This window comes from Hoplias malabaricus, chromosome 10 (genome assembly GCF_029633855.1).
Source record: "Hoplias malabaricus isolate fHopMal1 chromosome 10, fHopMal1.hap1, whole genome shotgun sequence".
Lineage (NCBI taxonomy): Eukaryota > Metazoa > Chordata > Actinopteri > Characiformes > Erythrinidae > Hoplias > Hoplias malabaricus.
The window spans coordinates 22,858,458-22,877,939 of NC_089809.1; the positions used below are offsets into that span (position 1 = coordinate 22,858,458).

The window sequence follows — 19,482 nt, forward strand, 5'->3', positions numbered from 1 at the left end:
AGAGACAATGTGAGAATTCTGTACATGTGAAGACAAAATAGAAGACAATGCTCAGCTGAAGGAAAATGTTATTTGTTCTTGGCAAAACTAAAGTCCTAAATCACTGCTTCACATTTCCTATTAAAGCACGTAACTGATATAAAATTGCTTTCTTCCCATTTTTATTTCCTTCAAAATGCTTAGTTCCCATAATTTTTGTTCTCCTAAATGTATAATTGTGTTGAAAATATTCAATTTAGTCTTTATTAATTATTTGTATCGTATTTAGGAATTATATGTAAATTATGCATATCAAGTTAAAAAAACAAAATCACACACTGTGTATGGCGTTTTAAGGAAAGTAAGCAGTTTTGTTTCCCAAAATGTGACAAGATTAACTACTGCAATACAGCTCTTTCGTTTGTTTGTTTGCTCCATCTGTGTACAATGTTCTTCCAAAATATTCAGATTTTTACATTTTAAATGTGCAGTTTTTTCTTATTTATCAAAGGTGTTTTGTGCAAAGTGTAGAAATGGACAGGATGTTCTCTGTATAAATGTTGTTTCATAATGTCTTTGCTGTGGCGCTGATTCCATTAGATAGCTGTAAAGTTGCCTCTGATAAATTTAGGAAGCTCCATCAACTTCTCAATCTCCAGTTGCAACAGCTTTTATAATGAAGAGGTGCATTTTAAAATAAAATACATTATATATATATATATATATATATATATATATATATATATATATATATATATATATATATATATATATATAATTTTTTTTCTTATTAATGTACCATTATTAATACATACACATATGTTATATGTCCAAAAGTAAACAAATAACTCTCTAAATAAGTGCATTTGGTTACTTTAAAGTATACCTGTGTATGTATTTATAGTAATATGTGGATCAAATTCAGCAGTGCTCCCAGTTTTTAAACACCCACTGTCAAATATATATTAAGAACTTGCTGCCCAGACCATTTCCATGGTGTGTTCCTGCCTGGTGCCCAATGATTCCAGGTAGGCTCTGGACCCACCGCGACCCTGAACTGGTAAGCGGTTACAGATAATGAATGAATGAATGGATTTGCTGCCCACCTTGTAATATTAGTTCATCAGTTAAGTACATTTTATTTACTCTATACAAATTGCCCCCGTCAGTAAGAAGTGTCATTTTTCAGCTCAAAAGGTGCAACATAAAACTGTAACACATTACATAAAACTACATGCAGAGTACACTGTTTTATTCATCTGTTAATCCTTCAACAGTGGTCAGTTACTGATTACAGAACGCTTTTGGCAAAATATTTTGGTTGGTGTACTGTTCTCAGTCTAGAAGTGCCAGAGATTTTTAAATCCAGCAGAGCTGCTCTGTATCATCTGTTTGTGCAGTACATACACATTATTATTCTGCAACTATGCCAGTGTCACCACAGTGCAGAGAATGATCCACCAAATTAAAAATCACTGCAAAGTAAGTGGTGGTCCTGTAGAGGTCCTGACCACTAATGAACTGATGGACTCTGGTCTGTAGTTGCAGAGCTACAAAGAGTACCTCTATGGTTAGTGTAGCTGATGGAATAGACAGTCACAGAATGTGAATGTATATATAATGTAGGAGTAGTGAATAAAGTGGCCAGTGAATTTAGGTGTCTCTATTCTACATTCTAAGGGTCAGTCTCCCAGACATGGTTTAAGCCTGGTATTGGCCTAAACTGCACATTGAATGGTGAAGCTGCATTGGAAATTAATTTTAGCACTGGATTAGGCTTAATCTTTAGTCAATACAGAATCAAAAATGTATTAGTATATATTTCATACTGAATGAATCCCACTGGACCCTTAATAGTCTGCTCATTTAAGCACCTCTCTTTCCCTGATATGTTTAAGGCTCTTTTAATAGCATAAAGAAATCTTCTGCACTATGGTTTGTAAACATATAGACATATTTGGATGTATTTCTGTGTTTTTAATAATATACTGCTGGTATATACTGTACTCTGTGCTTTACTTTACAGATTACTTTACCAGTATCATGTTTCCATTTAAAAAGGTGGTGTGCCACTATGCAAGATTTCTAGTAAAAGGGATCTAAATTTGGAAATAGATATAGATCAAAAATCCATGGGCCCAGTTTTTCATGAAAACTAGCACACCAACAGTGAACCATACAGCTCTGCCAGGTGCTTTTAGTTAGTGTATTAACATACTGCTGTGGTTATAGTACTGAGGCCACTAGCAGTCAACAGGTGTAAAATTGAATGTAAATCTCCATGAAAACCTATATATATATATATATATATAGAGTAAATTCACACTTTTCCTTTCTCTAAGGCCTTAGTGAAGTCCACATTTTGGCTGGTTTTAGATTATGTTACTGTTCTTGATGAGTTCATTCATGTTGGATGGCTACTCAGATCAGAGTGCAGGCTGCACTGCGCATGGGCAGGTTGGTTGGTATTCTAGCGCACTGGCTTCTGAAGCTGTATTTTCTGTTATTAAGCACAAGGCCTGTCTTCTTCTGGCTGCCAGCAGGGGGAGAGTTTTGCTGTACATTACCAGAGGCACTCTCTGTCTGGCCTCCTTTGTTGTGCTTACTTTTTTTGACCTTCTTTTTGTCCTGAGGCTCATTAGTGACTGTGCTTGCGTCCGTAGTGCCCTCCAGCGGTGGAAGTGTGTCAGGGGGCAGGTCTTTAAGGGTGGGTTTGCCTTCTGCCTGCTCCTCATTCAGAATGTTTGTATTGGAGTTAGAGTGCTTGGTGCTAGTACAAGTGGAACTGCAGGCAGTGAGAAGAAAAGAGAAGGGAACAAGCATTGTTAGTGACTTAACAATAGCTCTGCGTGTTGCCAGTAAAGAGGAACTTATTATAGATTGATAAGTGTGTAGAAATGTAAAGTCTCTTTAGCCTCATTAAGCACATTGGCTGCTTAACTCTAAATCTAAACATATATTTATGTATGCAATATCTTCAAACATTTGTAGAAACCCACTTACATATTCACTCACGGTGGGCACACAAAGGTTCAGCTGTACACACACAGCTTTTAAAACCTCAGTATTTATGCATTACATGAAAAGTGCTGGAGCAGCTCAGCTTATGATCCCCGTGTCTGAAATCTTTCTGGAGGACTAGATGTTCCTGCAGTGAAACTGGAAAATGCCCCTTAATGTTCTTAATGCCCCTTAATGTTTTTAATTTCATGGACATGAGGTGGTGTCTTGGGTGACCAGACGTCCTCTTTTACCCGGACATGTCCTCTTTAGACTTAAAAAATATCCGGGCGGAATTTCACAAACGTCCGGGATTTTGTTTTTCTAGAGCTTACATAGAACTTGGAGGAGTGTTTTGTTCACAAACTAGTCCCGCCCTCCCCTACTCCGATTGGTTTGCTTGAGTGAGAAGGAGGAGTGGTGAAGTAGCCTAAAATCTTCTGATTGGACGGTCTGACAGTAGAGCTACCATTATTGGTAGATAACCTTCTCTGTAAACCTTTAATTGGTCAGTCTGTAGTCATACACACCCCCCGGAGACGTGTCCTCTTTTTCACCATCTCAGATCTGGTCACTCTAGGTGTCCACAAAGCGTATATTGCATGTTTACACATTTTGATTCTAGGAAACATAATAGCAATGTCTCTGTTCTAGACATTTTCTGTTCATGGGCCTTTACTGTTTGGTTCTATTGTATTGTATTATTTTATCATGTGTTTTTTTTTTTTTAGTGCGTTCTATTACTTTCTGTACTGTTCTCTTAAATTATATTTGTTTCTGTTGTTGTTGTTGTTGTGTTGTGTTCTGTTTTATAGTATTGTATGTTTGTGTTCTATACTATTCTTTTCTGACCTATATAGCGCATGCTAAATATTTTACTCACCCATTCGAGCTTCTATCTTCAGAGTCCTTCTGTTCGCTGCTGTACCGAAGCTCAGCTGGGGTCTTAAATGACAAGTCTTTCTTCCCTTTCAACCAGTAAGTTTTCATGTATCCTTTGCCCTTAAACAGAAAACTATTATTGAATGATTTCCTTGTCATACATAAAACAGAAAAATAAAAGATTTCTCAACTCTTTAATTTTCAAACAACTCTCACAATACAATAAAAACCAAAAACCAAACTGTCTCTTTGTATTGGTGTCTGGGAGCCAAAGATTCAAATTAGGTGCTCAGCAGGCTGGCTGTCAGTGTAGAGTAATATGTACCTTTACGAAAATCTTGCCCCTTTCTTCAATGATATATGGCTCATGCTCCAAGTGGTCCTTGGTGGTCTGGCTAATGTGGATTTGCATGCCCTAAACACACAGAAAGACACTGATAAACAGGACATCCATAATTAACTTCCCATTCAAATTAACGTGATTAACATTCTTAATCCTCTGCTTGTCCTGGGACCAGCCACACCACCTCCTTCTGGGTTGCCTCGTTATTTATAAATGAGGAAACGGTTATTATTGAGGCAGCCCAGTTAGACCATCCCTTACCACTCCGTTTGACTCCATGCGAGAAGCAGTATTCACTGTGTCTCCAAACAAACAGTATCGTGGCATCTTCAGCCCCACCACCCCTGCCACCACCATTCCAGAATGGATTCCTGGGATTTAAAACACAAAAGCACTTGTCACCATTTAAATTTTCACATTTATTTTCCATCAGCAAGGGGTTTGAACATCTACAAGATGTCATGGTGCACAGCTATGTTAAATTTAAACTGAATTAAATCAATATTGTTTTAGTGTCATGTGAAGTAGCTGAAATGAGGACTATTATTCAGAAATACAGAGCACTTACCATCTCAGCGTTCATTGTACACTTACCAACACGGATCTGAATATTGTCCCCAGTTGAGGGATCTTTAAGGTGGTCAATGGAGCTCAGCATGTCTAGGGCCATATCACAGATATGGTGGGCATGAAATGTGGTTTTATTTGGCACTCCAGCCACCACCATGTAAGCATCCCTAATTGTCTCCACCTGAGAACAGTAGTGATCACATTGGCAAAATTACTGTCATTTAACTGACAGTTATGCTGGCACAGTAATTAAGGACTCCCATTACATTTCTTGGTATTTTGCTATCAAAGAAAAGGTTTGTATTGTAGTACTGTTTTCTGGAAGGTTTCACTGTGTATTTTTAGATCTACTCTGTGCTATTAACATTGTGTATAACTGTTCTTTAACATAGTTTAGGATAACAGGCCATGCTCTACTGAGTGGCTAGTTTCTCTCTGAAGCCTAGAACAAACTCTTAATTGGGCAACAATACTGAGGAGGTTAGAAATCCATGTGCTCATGCATTTGGTCAACAAGCTTTTTCTTATTTTTTATTTTGTAGCCAATGTTACCTTGTAGACATTGTGTTTCTCACTGAGAGTGTCAAAAACAATGTAGATCTCATTGAGCATGTCCACCACCTGCATAGGTGTGATGTGGATGCAGATCTCATTAAACTTCACTACATCACTGAACAGGATGGTCACGTCTGGGAACACCTGGGTAATAAACAAACAGGGTTAGATTCAACCACAAGAAACAACAGAATCATAATGAACAAGATCATTTTCTTATTCATGATAAGCTTTCTTTAACCAGGGTAGCTAATGAGGAATTTCAGGTACGATGGTAAGGCGAAGGCCAGTGGCATGTTATGTAAATCTTATAAAGCTAGTGTATAATTGAGCTGCAGCAGAATTGTGTGTGTGTGCGCGTGTGTGTATATGCACCTGACAAGTCTCTAAGGCTGTGATGCCTTTGCGCAGTCGGTCAGCTACAGCTTTTGGTATCATGGCATACAGCAGCGAGTCACCTCTCTTCTTCTCCTCATCCAGCTTTTTAATGATCTCTTGTAGTTGGGCATATTTCTGCTGCTCCTGTTTACACACACATACATTCACACACACAGCTTTACAGCAGGTGTAAACAATATAAGGTAATAAGCAGTTGAAAGAAAATTGTCTGTGTCCATAATATATATACAGGGGATCCTCGACTTACGACGTTGATCCGTTCCTAGGTCGCGTCGTAAACCAATTTTCGGTGCAAGTCGGAACATACGTACATAATGTACGTAAATAACATATTGTAAGCACTTATCCTATCCTCGGTCCCGAGCCGCGTAACCGTGTATTCTTCCGCCGCGCACACCAAACACGAAGTTCGCGTTACGACCTTTACGACGCAAAACCGCTTAAGTCGAAACAAGGCTTTATAGAGTAAATGGGAGATATGTCGTAACTACGAAACCTCGTAACTCGGGACTGACGTAACCCGAGGACCTCCTGTAGTTTCACATTCAGCATTAGGGAAATGTATTTGTAAAGCATATACTTTATGCATAAATATTGCTTTAATTGCTTTACACGGTTAGAAAATGTGAGAAAAGATGATCAAATAAAGAGATAATAGAATCATAACCAGCAGAAATCAAATCAAAAGAAAATAGACCTTATATGGAAATTGCACTTCAAACAATTAAGGAAAATGACACAAATAGAGTGAAAATGTGAGTTGCATATAATATTCTCTGAATATTGTTCCCAGTTTTGTTTGCATAAAAAAGGTAAATGCTGTCTTACTGTACCTTATCCTAGGCACTAATAGCCTCTATTTATCTGAGGGACAGACAATGTTTATATTCTTTAAGTGTATCAAAAATGTATTCTGGACCTTAACCTTGGTGTGATTTATAAGCTTGCAGGAACATTTTCAAATCAATTCTGGAGCTAGGAGGAAGCCTGTATAAACTGGATTAATGTGCTCTGCATACTTAGTCCCTGTTAGGATTGTTTCTGCAGCATTTTCAAAGAGCTGAGACTTTTATGGTCCTTTTAGGACGGAGTGTTTAATTTGTGCTATATTTTTAATGTGACATAAAGCTGATTTGGTAATTGCTGTAATATTGTACTAAATGTAAGATCTGAGTCTTTACATTTAAAAGACTCTAAAAGATTAAAATGCAAAGAAATCAGGATTTCAAGATTGTCTTTATTTTTTACAACCCTTAATATCAAGATGTGCACTATGTTTTTATTTTATTTATTTATTTATTTATTTTCGTCCTGGACTCCTTTTCCCCATTTCATATTATCTTGTGTGGTCATCCTAGCAAACTTCATATAGAACACTATATTCATCTTTTGACAAAACCTCCATGACAACATCTCCATTTTTTCCTGTTAAAAAGCCCCGAAAATGGGTCCAAACTTGAATGGAAAATGCGTTTATTTTAGCTTCCGTTTAAATTTTAGAAAACCTCTAATTATGGTGAGACAATGAGTGAAAAGTGACAACACTGCATTTCTTATGAATAATAAGCCCAGTAATATCTATGTTGTAAGAGATTAATTTGAAGCTTTATCTTAAGTGCTGCAATGAATTTGAGAACAAAATATTGGAACCTGGTCTAGAGCCAGCTGCAGCTCGGCTGATTGCTGAGTTCCTGCCAGAATGAGCTCTCGGCTGGAGTCATGCAGGTTGAGGTCATTGACGTAAACACCCATTTTAATCATGTCTTCCACCGTTTCAATACTGAAAAGAGAATTGGAAATATACACAGAGGAAGTCTTCTGTAACATCATTTGTGTCAAGCAGGGTTTCTTAACAGCACCGTTTTCTTCCTCCTTCCAGAGAGTTAAAATGGAATCAAGTAATGGTAAAGTCCTTAGTCTTGATTTGATCAATCTGTATAATAGGAATGGAATATAAAGAAACAATTCATGACATACTGTGATATGAACATTGTGGAAGCAGTGGACACTTACATGGGTGTTCCAAGGAAGATTAAGGAATCCCACTGAGGGACATATTTCATCTGGCCTTTCAAATGAAGCGGTTTCTTGGGGGGCTCTCGCATATCCTCAAATATGGTTTCACTGCACTTACCTAGACATAAGAAGAAAATAATTCTTTGGAGACATGGTTTTTAGACATTAATAAAAAAAAAAAAAAAAAAAAAAAAAAAAACATTGTTGAAGATTTCCAAGGATTATTTGACAATTAGCTTCCAGTCTGCTAGCAGTATGACAGCAAATGAATATTACTCTCAGCTGATCATGGTGGTTAATAAAATAGGGGTTGTGACAGAGTTTCTAACCAGTGACCGTCTGGAAGGCCAGCAGTTCGATGTCTTCTCCACCAGAGTTAGCAGAGCTGTTGTACTGGGTTAGTGTGCTGTTGTACTCCTGATCTGATCCTTTCATCTCCTCCATTACTTTTATGTCTGGTAGATGAGAGGAAGCAAAACATTGCTGCTTGCATAACCATTTATGTGTCATATCGTCGCTGTCCAATTTAGAACATGTATTTCCCAAAATAGTAACTTTACAGGAGAAGGAAAAAAAACTGTAAAAATATTTAATTCCAATTTGTTTTGGAGAATTGTTATTGGTTCATTCATCATGACACTTTCACACAATATGTAGAACTGCAGCTAGGAAAAAATGACATGTTTTAATTAGACAGCGACAATATAGATATCACCATATGCCTTACTCTCACTGTATTCTTAATGTATTCAAGACAATATTTTGAGCACTAATCCATCGCTACTTTTTCAAAAGTATTCCACCCTGCTCTGAACAAGTACGGTGTTCAGAAATGTTCTGGGAAAGTTCATTTTTTGTTGCTAAAATATTCACCATGTTACACTCTGCCACCAGATTTCAAAGTGAAGGCAAAATGTTTACCTCTTTCTTCCTTTTTTGGCTTCTCGCTCTCCTCCTTTTCCTCCAGTTCTTCTTTGCTGAGTTTGGGGATGTTGACCTTCTGCTTACTTTCTACGACGGCTTTTGACAGCAGCTCAAACACATTGTTGAGGTGAGTGTAGATCTGAGAAGAGGCACACAGTATTGAATGTTTCGCTGCTGAGTACACATACAGATCCTGTGCAGCCTGCTGATCAGTAGCCTCAGCAGTAGCTGAATGAGTTCATGTGTCAGTAGCAACAGATACGCTGTGTGCTCAGACTCTTTCTCCAGAAGAACTCATCTAAAACACAGCTGCTTTCATCGTTTCTCATTTTTGCCCTTTAAAGACTGTTCTCATTGTTCTATGGACCATTTAGTTCTTTTATACCACATTTCCATACAACAGATATTATACAAGTGTACAGAAATATTCTGCCTTTCATTTTTTAGCAGTTATTCAGTTCACATGAAGATGGCAAATGAGATGTAAATCACATTCATAAAACTATAGAGCATCTTTGAGTCAGCAAGAGAGTATATCTCAGTGGTGATTTAGAAATGAAGTGCCCTTTCTTGTATTACATCTTGCACTGACAGTCTAAAAAATGTGATATATTCATTGTGAAAAGATAAGGATGACACCACTGCATCTGAGCCCCTTGCATCTAATATATGCAAATATATAGTAGATTCCACCAACTATGAACATTTTGGAACTCTATGGATAAGGACCATTGATGGATTCAACTAATGGTTCTGAGTTCTCATAGTTTTGTTTTACCCATTGTTTTTCTAAAGAAACCTTAAAGAACTTGTTATAATTTCTTAAGTGAAACACACTTGCCTGTGGCTTCACACTTACATTATCCCAGCTGAACTCCAGCATGGGCCGCACCAGGGTGAACTCTTCATTGACTTTTTTGCCCTGCAGATCAGAGAATACCTCCTTCAGACCATCTCCAATTCGGTACATGGTCATGTCTCTGCGGAATATCACACTAAAGGGAAACATGTCGAAAAAGATGCCCCTTTTCATGGGGAGTTTCTCATAACCAGGGGCTGTCTTCTGCTGAGGCATCCGGTGCTTAAAGGCAGCATTGTCAAAGTTCATCTTATACACCTATGGAAGTGTGGAAGTGGATAGATACACTAATATTAATTTGGAACTTTTACCTTTTTTTTTAATTTGTACTTCTCATTTAAAAAAAAGTAGTGGACCAAGTTCTGGATCTTGCGCTCAGTTTTTTAGACACTTACCACATATGTCATTTTCTCTGTCTCCTCTTTAGACAGAATCTCCACTTCAATATCTGTGTTGTAAAATTGTCTGCCCACTTGAGAGAGTTGCCCTGCAGAGCAGTCACTACAGTTACTCTGTGTAATAGCACAAATGATTAAGTAAAAACACTTTGGTGGTTCCAGTTGCCATATTTAAAGAGGAACTTATTTTATGCAATAGTTTATCTCAGCCACAGGATGTAACAGACTCTAACTGCAGTGGAGTAGGCACATAGTCAACCCCATTTAGAATGGCATTTCAAATAACCTTAGGAATAAAACGCTTCTGGTATTTTTAACCAACATTTACACCTCTCGGTAGCCTTGATCTTTTACTGGTTTGACTTAACAACAAAATACATCTAATAATCATTAACACTGATGTCCCAACTCTGCCAGAGCTTGTGTGTGGGAGGATACCTTTGACAAACTGAGTGAAGCCTTTCCTAGTTGAGCGGTAGTGCAATGTCAGGCTTGTCTCACATTCTTCTTCCACACAGAAGCTGGGCGGCTGTACTTTGGGGAAAGAGAAGCGGAAATACTCGTGCAGGTTGTCCAGCTCATTGATGAAGTCACGCACATTCCGCCCCAGCACCTGAAATGCACACAGATTAGGTTTATTCTCACATCACATAACCCAAGTGTAAGGTGAGTGAAAACTTGGGTGCATAGTCCCTCACAGTAGTAATAAGTAAAAGAAGAAAAAAAAAAAATATATATATATAAGCAGTACTAAATAAACTATTTAAGTACAGTATATACACAGCTTTACGTACATTTAGATACATTACAGTAAACTGTACACACAATATTGCACTGTTGAAATATACAAGTGTTATTCATCATTTTAAATATTACTTTAACAAAAAGTTGGAAAGAGTCTGAAAAGTATTTCTGGACTCTATATGTAAGGTTTGCATACATTTTCAGAAAAAAACTGTCACTGTGGTGGTACATTTCACAGTCACTGTGGGGTTAAACTCAAAGTCAAGGCTTCAGTTTGTTTATATAGGGAGCATAATCATAACATCATTTTGGATTTTTAAGGTGCATTAAATTCATACAGTCATTTCAACACATTGTTTTCATAGATTTTCTATTTTTTTAATCTTATGAAAACCTAAAAATATGTTCCCTTCCTTTGTGGGAAAGAGATCGTAGACTACTTTCAAAGTACACAGTTGGAGTGTGAAACCACTGAACAATAATGTACCTGTACATGACCTTTTTTCTGACAGTGTAGCCAATATGTTTCACGGTCACCTTGAGAATCCGCTCATAGCCATAGTTTCCAATTCGCTTGACCATGTAGACCCCAAAGGCATACATCAGTTCATCATGGGTCTTTCCCAGAACCTCTCCAGCTGCTTTAGCCAGACGAAGGATCAAATTATCACTAGAAAAACATTTTTTAAAATGTTTAGTTTTCTACACGTGTTTACACTTGATATGTTTCACTTACAGGGTTTCATGGTGAGATTACTTGTGAAGGTGCCACAAATATTTAGATTTTGTATCAGTTTATTGTTACTGATTAGGATAGTTCTACAGAGCTACAACTCAGGTTTGAGATTCATCATTATACATTGTTTCTGAAGACAGCACAGACAGTTAAGTCTCCCAGATTAAGCATGCTTCTGGACATTTACAGTTCTCTTTCACTTTTGTATGTTTTTGTCTACAGCTAAGCTCAGTCTGACGCAAAGAGGAATCTTACTTGTACATCTGGTGGCGTACAAACTTGAGATGAGGTATCTCTGCCCGGGCCTCGATCAGCCGCCAAACGTCCTCCCCATAGGACTCATTAATGTAGTCATTCACTGCTTCCAGGTACAACCCATACATCTTCAGTGGGTACAGAACCTGCAGATTTCGCTTCCACTAACTGTGTACAGCCAAGAGTAATAGACATGGATCCATAATGTAAAAGCAAATGTGAGAAATGGCTTTTTAAAAAAGGTTTGCACTTGCACTTTAAAAATATAAAACGATTGGCAAAAGTTTTGGGATGCCCTTTGAATTGTATATATGCGGTCAGTTTCTTTAATGTTTTTTCTTTCTTTTGTTTATTAGACATTATTTAATATGCCAGGTGCCCTTTAAGTTTATTGTGGGAACATTTCACAGCAAATGGACCATAAGAACCAAGTAAACACTTTCAATAGTAAAATACTTAACGGTAAACTTGTCTCACTCTTGCCTTTGAGCATTTATTACCACATATATCTTTGATGTTAAAGACTGACAGGTAATAGAGTGTATAGATGTGGCTTACCTGATGTTCCTCGGTTCTGTGTACAGTGAGGTTGTAACTAGCCCCGGCTAAGATTCACTGGTCGGTTTCTCTCTTTTTCCCAAACACCTGTTACTGGCACTTGAACCACTTCACACACTTCTCTGTCACGACAATATCCGTGATGGAACAGTCCCAAACCAGAGGGGTGAGGTGTGTTTATGGCAGGTACAGAAAAGCATTCCACCCCCTGACCTCTTAATGCACAGATATGGCTAGATAGGTCTATTAATATTTTATACTTTATAGTTCAAATCCTGAGAATAATCACCTATAGTAAAAAACACAGTACACTCGTAATAACACTCTGCTCTGCATTGTTTTATGTTCAAGAAATAGATTCCAAATGATCAGTGATTAAAAGTTCATTCATCTAAATTTTAAGTGCATCTGCTTAAATTACTGATTGACTTCTAGTGACAGGAAGAATGACTCCTCTACAGATGGACATTTCTGTAAAAATATGAACTCAATGGACTGTTCTTAGCTATTTATGTTTCTGAGTTTCATTCATTCGTCTGCTGTTACCTCTGTAACCTTCAGTGTGGTGTGAGTGTGAATTGACCAAATTTTTTTCCAAATTTGAAAATGTTACTAACAGCTTAAATGAAAACCTGTGAACATGCTTTAAGGAAGACCTTGCATAGGAGACGAACAAGGGAGAATAAACAGAATGGGAAAAGAAATGTATTTTTGTATTGGCAGTTACTCATGTCATCTCTCAGAGCAGTAGTAAACAACACTGAAAGGAGCATTAATCACCCTTCAAAAAATCTCTTACTGTTAGTGCACACTCAGACCTGATAATCTGACGCCAGTTTTCCAGACAAAGATAAACACTGCTCTAAAGTGACATGCACTACAGGAAGAGTTTATTTTGGGAGGGGCCAGGCATCAGTGCCCCTCTCCCAGACTCTTAAGATTCAGTAGAATCAATAAAGTAGGTGCCAGGCATGATGGATCTTTCTGTGATGATCACAGCTGCTTCTGATTCTTTTTGAGTTTAAGAAGCATTTTTACCTTTCGGCGCTGCTTCACAGAAGTGTGTGGCCTGCATTGCTATCAAGATAACACAGTGTTTAATATGTCTCCGAAAACCTTTGATAGTTTGTCAAACACTCTAACCATAAATTACAGCATTATGCATTATTTATGACTAGAAGTTAAGTTTCCCTAATTTCACAAATAGAATGGGAATGCTAAGTTAAGAACCCTAGCCCAGAACCCACTCACTGTGCTGTTTCTGTTGCAGAATATGCTTGTTTAAAATAGCAGCTCTGCAGTATTTCCTGGGTTTTTTTTTCTATGCAGTACCATTGAGGCATGATGGGGGGCACTGTTGGTGCACTGGAGCTGCAACAGGAGAGGAAGATATTAAACACTCAAACGTCGTTGCTGGATCAGACATGTCTTTGTTCTTTTAATTTTAAATAATGTGGCACATATTTGCTCCGGAGAACAATAAAACAGCTGACGTCATGCATTTCTGACATAGTGCTGTGTGTGTGTGTGTGTTTGGGCCAGGTATGTATACCGTTGTGGGGACCAAAACCTGTTTGCACACATTATGGGGATTTCTCTTCCTTGTGTCAGCAAACCTCGTAAATCTTTAAACTTTAAGGTGGATGTATATTTTAAGCTTAGAGTTAAGTTTGGGTTCACGTTAGTGGATTAACGTTAGTGGTGTTAGTCTAACCATAGGCAAGGTGGAATTCTATGTAATGTCCCCACAATGCATGAAAACACACCTGTTTTTGTGAGAAGCACTGTGTGTGTGTCTGCATCTTATCAAGGAACTGAGCTGCCTGACAGTGCAATTAGCGGCCCTCTGAAAAGCAGATGACAGAGGTGTGAATCACGTCTGGGATTTTTCTTGGAGAGTTGGACTGATAATTAGCGTCCCTTTGTTTCCTTTGTTAGTTGTGGTTCTTCGGCTCACCTTTCTTTCTCTCCTCATTCATCCCCTCAGTGTGTTCCCCTGGTATCTAAAGGCCATATGTGGCATAATGGCATGGACACTCATTTTTCCAAGCTCTTATGTGTTTCTGAGAGCAGTTAATTCACTTGTTCTGAGCACTTTGGTTTCCTGTGTAAACTGAGGACTGTATTGTATTTGTGTGATCTACGTCGGCCTGGGCTCAATTCCAGTCATCTCCACTAATCCTCCATTAGGTTTTTCGGCTTTTGTGCTCAAAAATCCTCCATCAGTCTATTTGTGAGGCAAATCAGGAGCTCTTTGGAGACTGGATGTTGCGTGCCTTGTGTGTGGAAAGTAGATGTGTTCTCTTTTTGTGTGTGTGCAGAGACTGGATGCTCTGTGCGTGTGTGGGTGGGAAGAGAAAATGCTTATGAGTCTAAAGTCAGTGCCCTGAAACATTCTGCAGAAGCGATGTCTTATTCTTATGATGGGATGAACGATTACACAAGACACCTCATCGATTTGTTGTTTTATAAATAATGACCTTGAGTGATCCAAACAGCAATTGCTTTTTTTTTTACTGTTCTTTATTTTGAAATGTACACAAACTTTTTAAAGGCGCATTTTGAAGGAACACTGCCCGGTTGCCCCCGGGCAACAGAGTAAGCTATAATAATTTTATCCCTGCAGATACCCTGGGATGGTAGATAGTCTCTCCTTTTAACCTTCGCCTTTTCTTTGCCTTCCAATAAACTGTAGGAAACTGAGATTTAGTGCATGAACATGAACCTCCGTTAGGGCAATGCTATACACTTATCTGGATGACTGCATGCGCTGTATTTACAAGACCAAAAAGCCTATTTGAGAAGCAAGTGGAAAGCCAAGCCCTCTGGTCCCTGGCTAATGCTACAATCTCTTACATACTTAAAGACCCCTTACAGTGAAAATCAAGTTTATAACCTTGGTTACATGTCCATGTGGTGTATTTCGCACTTCAGTATTTGTAATAACTGGGGTTTTAGAGGTCTCGGTAACATCCAGGCAGCCAGGGTTTCATATGTCATAAACCTAAGTAACTAATCCTGTTAACCTGTTGGGCTTTTGAGTACAGACGAGCATTGGAGGGGTAAGTGGAGAGAGAGGTGGACGCTAATTGCATAATCACACATCAGCAGGTACCGAGGTAGTGTTACATCTAATCTACATTTAAGGCATCAGCTTTTTTTTCCTTTCTTGTTTGGAAATAACATCTAAGCTTTAAGGGATTAATTGATGGTAGGAGTGGGACATTAAAATAACTAGACTGATCGACCACATTACTGCAGTGATTCAGGCAAAAGTATTGAGTGCTGTACATGTTCATACTTTTCATTTGGCCAGCATTTCTAAAAATGTTTTTTTTGTGTTGGTCTTAATTAATATTCTAATTTCCTGAATTTGGGGTTTTCATTAGTTGTCGGTTATATTCATCAAATTAAAAGAAATAAACTCTTGAAATATATCAGTCTGTGTGTAACGAATGAGTATAATATACAAGTTTCACATTTTGAATAGTATTACTGAAATAAATCAACTTTTTCATGATATTCTAATTTTATGACCAGCACCTGTATCCCTTAATGGCCCTTGGCTTGGCTATGTGGTTCTTGGCTGAGCCATAAAGCGTTATTACTGCTTTATATTTATGTGGAGGTTCTTTAAACACACAGGTTTTAACAAGCATGGTTCTAGTTCTTTAAACCATAAATGTTCCTCTTAATTCCCCAAAAGAGTCATGTTTTAAAAGGATCTTTTGGGGAACCCAAAGAGGTTCTTTTATGGCATTGCTCCAAACAACCCAATTTTGGCAGCTTCTGTTTGTAAGAGTTTAGTCTAAGGATTGCAAATACTCACTAACTATCATGTCCTCATCAGTGGTGATTCAGGCTGAAATATAGAATAGAAAGTGACAAAATGTGCAAAGAATCAAAGCCAGGTTTTCATAGTCCTAGGACTGCCATAAACAACCTAACATTTTCTTTGTTTTGTCATTCTCTTTCTGATTTGATTTAAAAACAGTGTGTTCAGAGCCCACCTGGAATCACTTGGCGCAGGACAGGAACACACCCTTAACAGGACATCAGTCCATCACAGGAGACCACAGAAAGTGGTGTCTGTATAGAAACAAAATGCATACACTTCAAACAAAATTCATTGCAGCGTGTGCTGCTAATCTCCCCTCTGACATTAGACATTCAGTCTCATTACATGTTTTAGAAAACGTTTAAAGACTTACTTCAATCCTGTTGCTTTAGTACCTCTTGAATTTGGTTGTCTTTGCCTTTGTTATACACACACTAAAAAACATTAAAATACAAAAATTCAAGAGTTACTAAAAGGATAGGATAGTCTTTAAACCTTTGTAATGCTTTTATTAAACTTAGATTAACTGACTATTCATTAATGTATTTTAGAGCAGTAGCATCAGAGTAATACTTGTTTTGTCTATAATACATCATAATCTTATACATAAAAGGACACATGCAAGTTTGGAAACTCTGGTGAATATTTTGTTGATTTTCCAGGAGTAATAATTAAATAATGATATGGGACCAAATGACACTAGGCAGCATTTTGTGGCTCACAAAAAGGAACAATAACCAGCTATTACCATGGAGAAAGCAAAAGCAAAGAAATTAGGACCAGAGAAGAGAGACTGGAACCAAAGCCAGACAAGAGCTAAACTCAGGACAAAATCCAAATAATCAAATGAGATATAAACAGAATTATTACAAAGAACATGAACCAAAAATCCAACTAACAAACAATGGGAGGGAAACAGCGATTAAAGCAAAAAACAGAAACTTAGCATCAGGTAAATCACAACACACCACGATGTTAACACTTACAGATGACCCACAAGAACACCGACGAAGCACCATGTTTTTAAACATTAACACACCAGGGACACCTGGAGCAGTCACAAGAGGAAGGGGTGTGGCTAGAGCTGACACGAGGAGACAAGCACGTGGAAATTAAACAGGAAACACTTATAAAGAAGAGACCTAAACCTGAAAGAAAATGCTAAAAGAACAAATACAAATGACAAAACTAGACAGCAGAAAAGAATGGAAGCAATCCTGACAAAAGGCTTTAGAAAATAACATTGCTTTATATGTATATATATATTAAAAAAATTATATGTATAGAGGGATTTTTAAATCCTTTACAATTCTCCCATACAATTATTTAATTATTGGAATTGGAAAATCAAAAATATATTTCACCAGAGTTTCCACACTGTATGTGTCTTTATGTATAGGATTATGATGTACAAACAAAATACAAACAAGAATTGCTCTGATACTATTGCTCTAAAATGCATTAATGACTAGCAGGTTAATCTAAGCTTAATAAAAGCATTACAAAGGCATTTTAATGTCTCTCTACTGAAGTGTTACTCATCACAGTCATCAATATTAATATTACAGTGCAGAGGATCCTGATTCCCTGGTACTACTGGCTTCTGAGAACTACAAACACGCACTGTGATAAAAGGCATAATTGAACTCTATATTAAGCCAATTTAAATAACACCATAATAGGTCATCTGAGATTTTCAAATTCTAAATAAATTAATTTTGCTGTGATGCTCTGGTCAGCAAAAGCCCATAGCAAAGAGATACCAGCCTGAGCCCTCCAAATTAATCCCTACTCCGTTTAGCTTTATCAGATAACCTCCGGCAAGAAGAGTTTTTGACAAGAAGTTTGGAACAGCAGTCATGAACCCATCATTCAGGCTAATGGAGTACAGCTCTGTTAGAAATGTGAAACATATACATAATGCCAGAAATGTTACTCATATCAACATAGAACATAAAAACATTCCAGAAGGACGCCAAGTGTTAGTGTGCAGTGTCACTGGGCAGTGATTTGAACAAGTGGTCTCTCTGTGGTGTATCCTAAAAGACCCAAACAGCACTTGTGCTCTGTTTGGCAAATCATAGCCACATCTCAGTCAAGTGACAATATATTTTAAAAAGGAATGGTGGAAAGCACTGCCTACATTATCGTGCCTCGCTATGTGCTGTGCTGCACAATCATCTAGGTCACGAAAGGAAAGATAGCTAGAGAAAATAGCTATAAATGTGGTGACAAGCTAAGAGACTAAAGCTAGGAGTCCTTTCAGCTACAATGAACTTCTTGATGAAATATGTACTGTAACTAACTCTCTTACTAAATCACCATATGACAGAACAGAGTATTTTGCCAAAAATGAAACCGGCTTCACTCGCACAGCACTGCGGTTCTGAGCAGGGGTCAGGATGCTAAGCAGAGTTTAGTGAAGATTTGCTTAATGTCAAATTGAGACTGAAATGGTGGACAGCTTCAAGATGTTGATTAAGAATATTCCTCTTAATGATTACTCCTTGGCAAAGATAATCAAGACCCAATGATGTTGGCATTACATTTCCAACAACTCTGAAATTATCAAGTGTGGTGGTAGAAGAAGAAGAAAAAGAAGTGTTACTTTATTAATCCCCTTGGAGTAACCAAGTCTATGTATTTAACACACCTCCGTGGTAGTGAACACACAAACACATTAATGAGCAGTGTGCTCACTCTTTTCCTCCAAACAAACTCTGGCTCCAAACAAATGAAATTATTCCATTCAGGATTTTTAGAACACTTGGTGCTATCCAGCACACTTTCTTAATTTCCACCAGTTTGGATGGGAACCAAGGATAAGTCATCAACAGAAGCATTGAGGGGTTGCTCCATTCCAGAACTGCTGTGGCTCAATTCAGTGCCAGAAAAATGAATAAAGTCAAGACAGAGCCATAGTTTATCCACTGTTTAAGGCAGGTTCAGATCAGAGTAAACTGACCACAACCCCAGAAAACACACAGGCCAAACCTTTTCCTGTTTTTACACACTTTTATAACCTGTTTTTCTTTCTCAATTAGAAATTGAATAATAGGTCATTTCTGTGATCCATTTTCCCATTTGAAAAATGCAAAGATACACAAACCAATGTAGTTCGCAGGTCTTTGACCCAGCACACGGCCGAGGAAAATATATCATGCTGTAAATGTCCCTGGCAAGGTCCACTGCGCAATAATGCTTTATCTGAGGCTCTGTGCTCTTTCTGGAGCATCTTTGGCTGACTACACACCTATGGACCACGATTTGCACTGAAGAGTCTACTAATTTTTGGTTCCAGCTGAGAATTAATTTTACTGGTTCGGGAACCTATTTATGTTGATCGAAGTACACAAACCATTCCAAATTATGTTCAAAAGTGGAAACCGAACCAGTTTCATGTTGGGAGCAAAGGACTATAGCTGC

The 19,482-nt window shown here is 37.9% G+C and overlaps 1 protein-coding gene across 2 annotated transcripts in view; it reads right to left on the bottom strand.

Annotated features, from left to right (window-relative positions):
• Positions 1-920: 920 nt before the first annotated feature.
• Positions 921-19,482, bottom strand: part of LOC136708747 (soluble guanylate cyclase 88E-like) — a 53,352-nt gene continuing 34,790 nt past the window's right edge. The window contains exons 4-24 of one of the 2 annotated variants that reach the window (XM_066683512.1): positions 16,430-16,490; positions 16,229-16,307; positions 16,048-16,080; positions 13,470-13,589; positions 12,219-12,340; positions 11,661-11,828; positions 11,207-11,339; positions 10,364-10,538; positions 9,923-10,014; positions 9,528-9,785; positions 8,666-8,807; positions 8,074-8,199; positions 7,742-7,862; positions 7,379-7,508; positions 5,705-5,851; positions 5,327-5,473; positions 4,799-4,955; positions 4,466-4,575; positions 4,187-4,276; positions 3,863-3,981; positions 921-2,764 (exon numbers count right to left, since the gene is read on the bottom strand). In XM_066683512.1, coding sequence (XP_066539609.1) covers positions 2,401-2,764; positions 3,863-3,981; positions 4,187-4,276; positions 4,466-4,575; positions 4,799-4,955; positions 5,327-5,473; positions 5,705-5,851; positions 7,379-7,508; positions 7,742-7,862; positions 8,074-8,199; positions 8,666-8,807; positions 9,528-9,785; positions 9,923-10,014; positions 10,364-10,538; positions 11,207-11,339; positions 11,661-11,788 — 2,439 coding nt within the window. In that variant the 5' untranslated portion in view covers positions 11,789-11,828; positions 12,219-12,340; positions 13,470-13,589; ... (1 more) ...; positions 16,229-16,307; positions 16,430-16,490 and the 3' untranslated portion in view covers positions 921-2,400. The remainder of the gene's footprint in view (positions 2,765-3,862; positions 3,982-4,186; positions 4,277-4,465; positions 4,576-4,798; positions 4,956-5,326; positions 5,474-5,704; positions 5,852-7,378; positions 7,509-7,741; positions 7,863-8,073; positions 8,200-8,665; positions 8,808-9,527; positions 9,786-9,922; positions 10,015-10,363; positions 10,539-11,206; positions 11,340-11,660; positions 11,829-12,218; positions 12,341-13,469; positions 13,590-16,047; positions 16,081-16,228; positions 16,308-16,429; positions 16,491-19,482) is intronic. The other variant, XM_066683513.1, reaches the window with a different exon arrangement.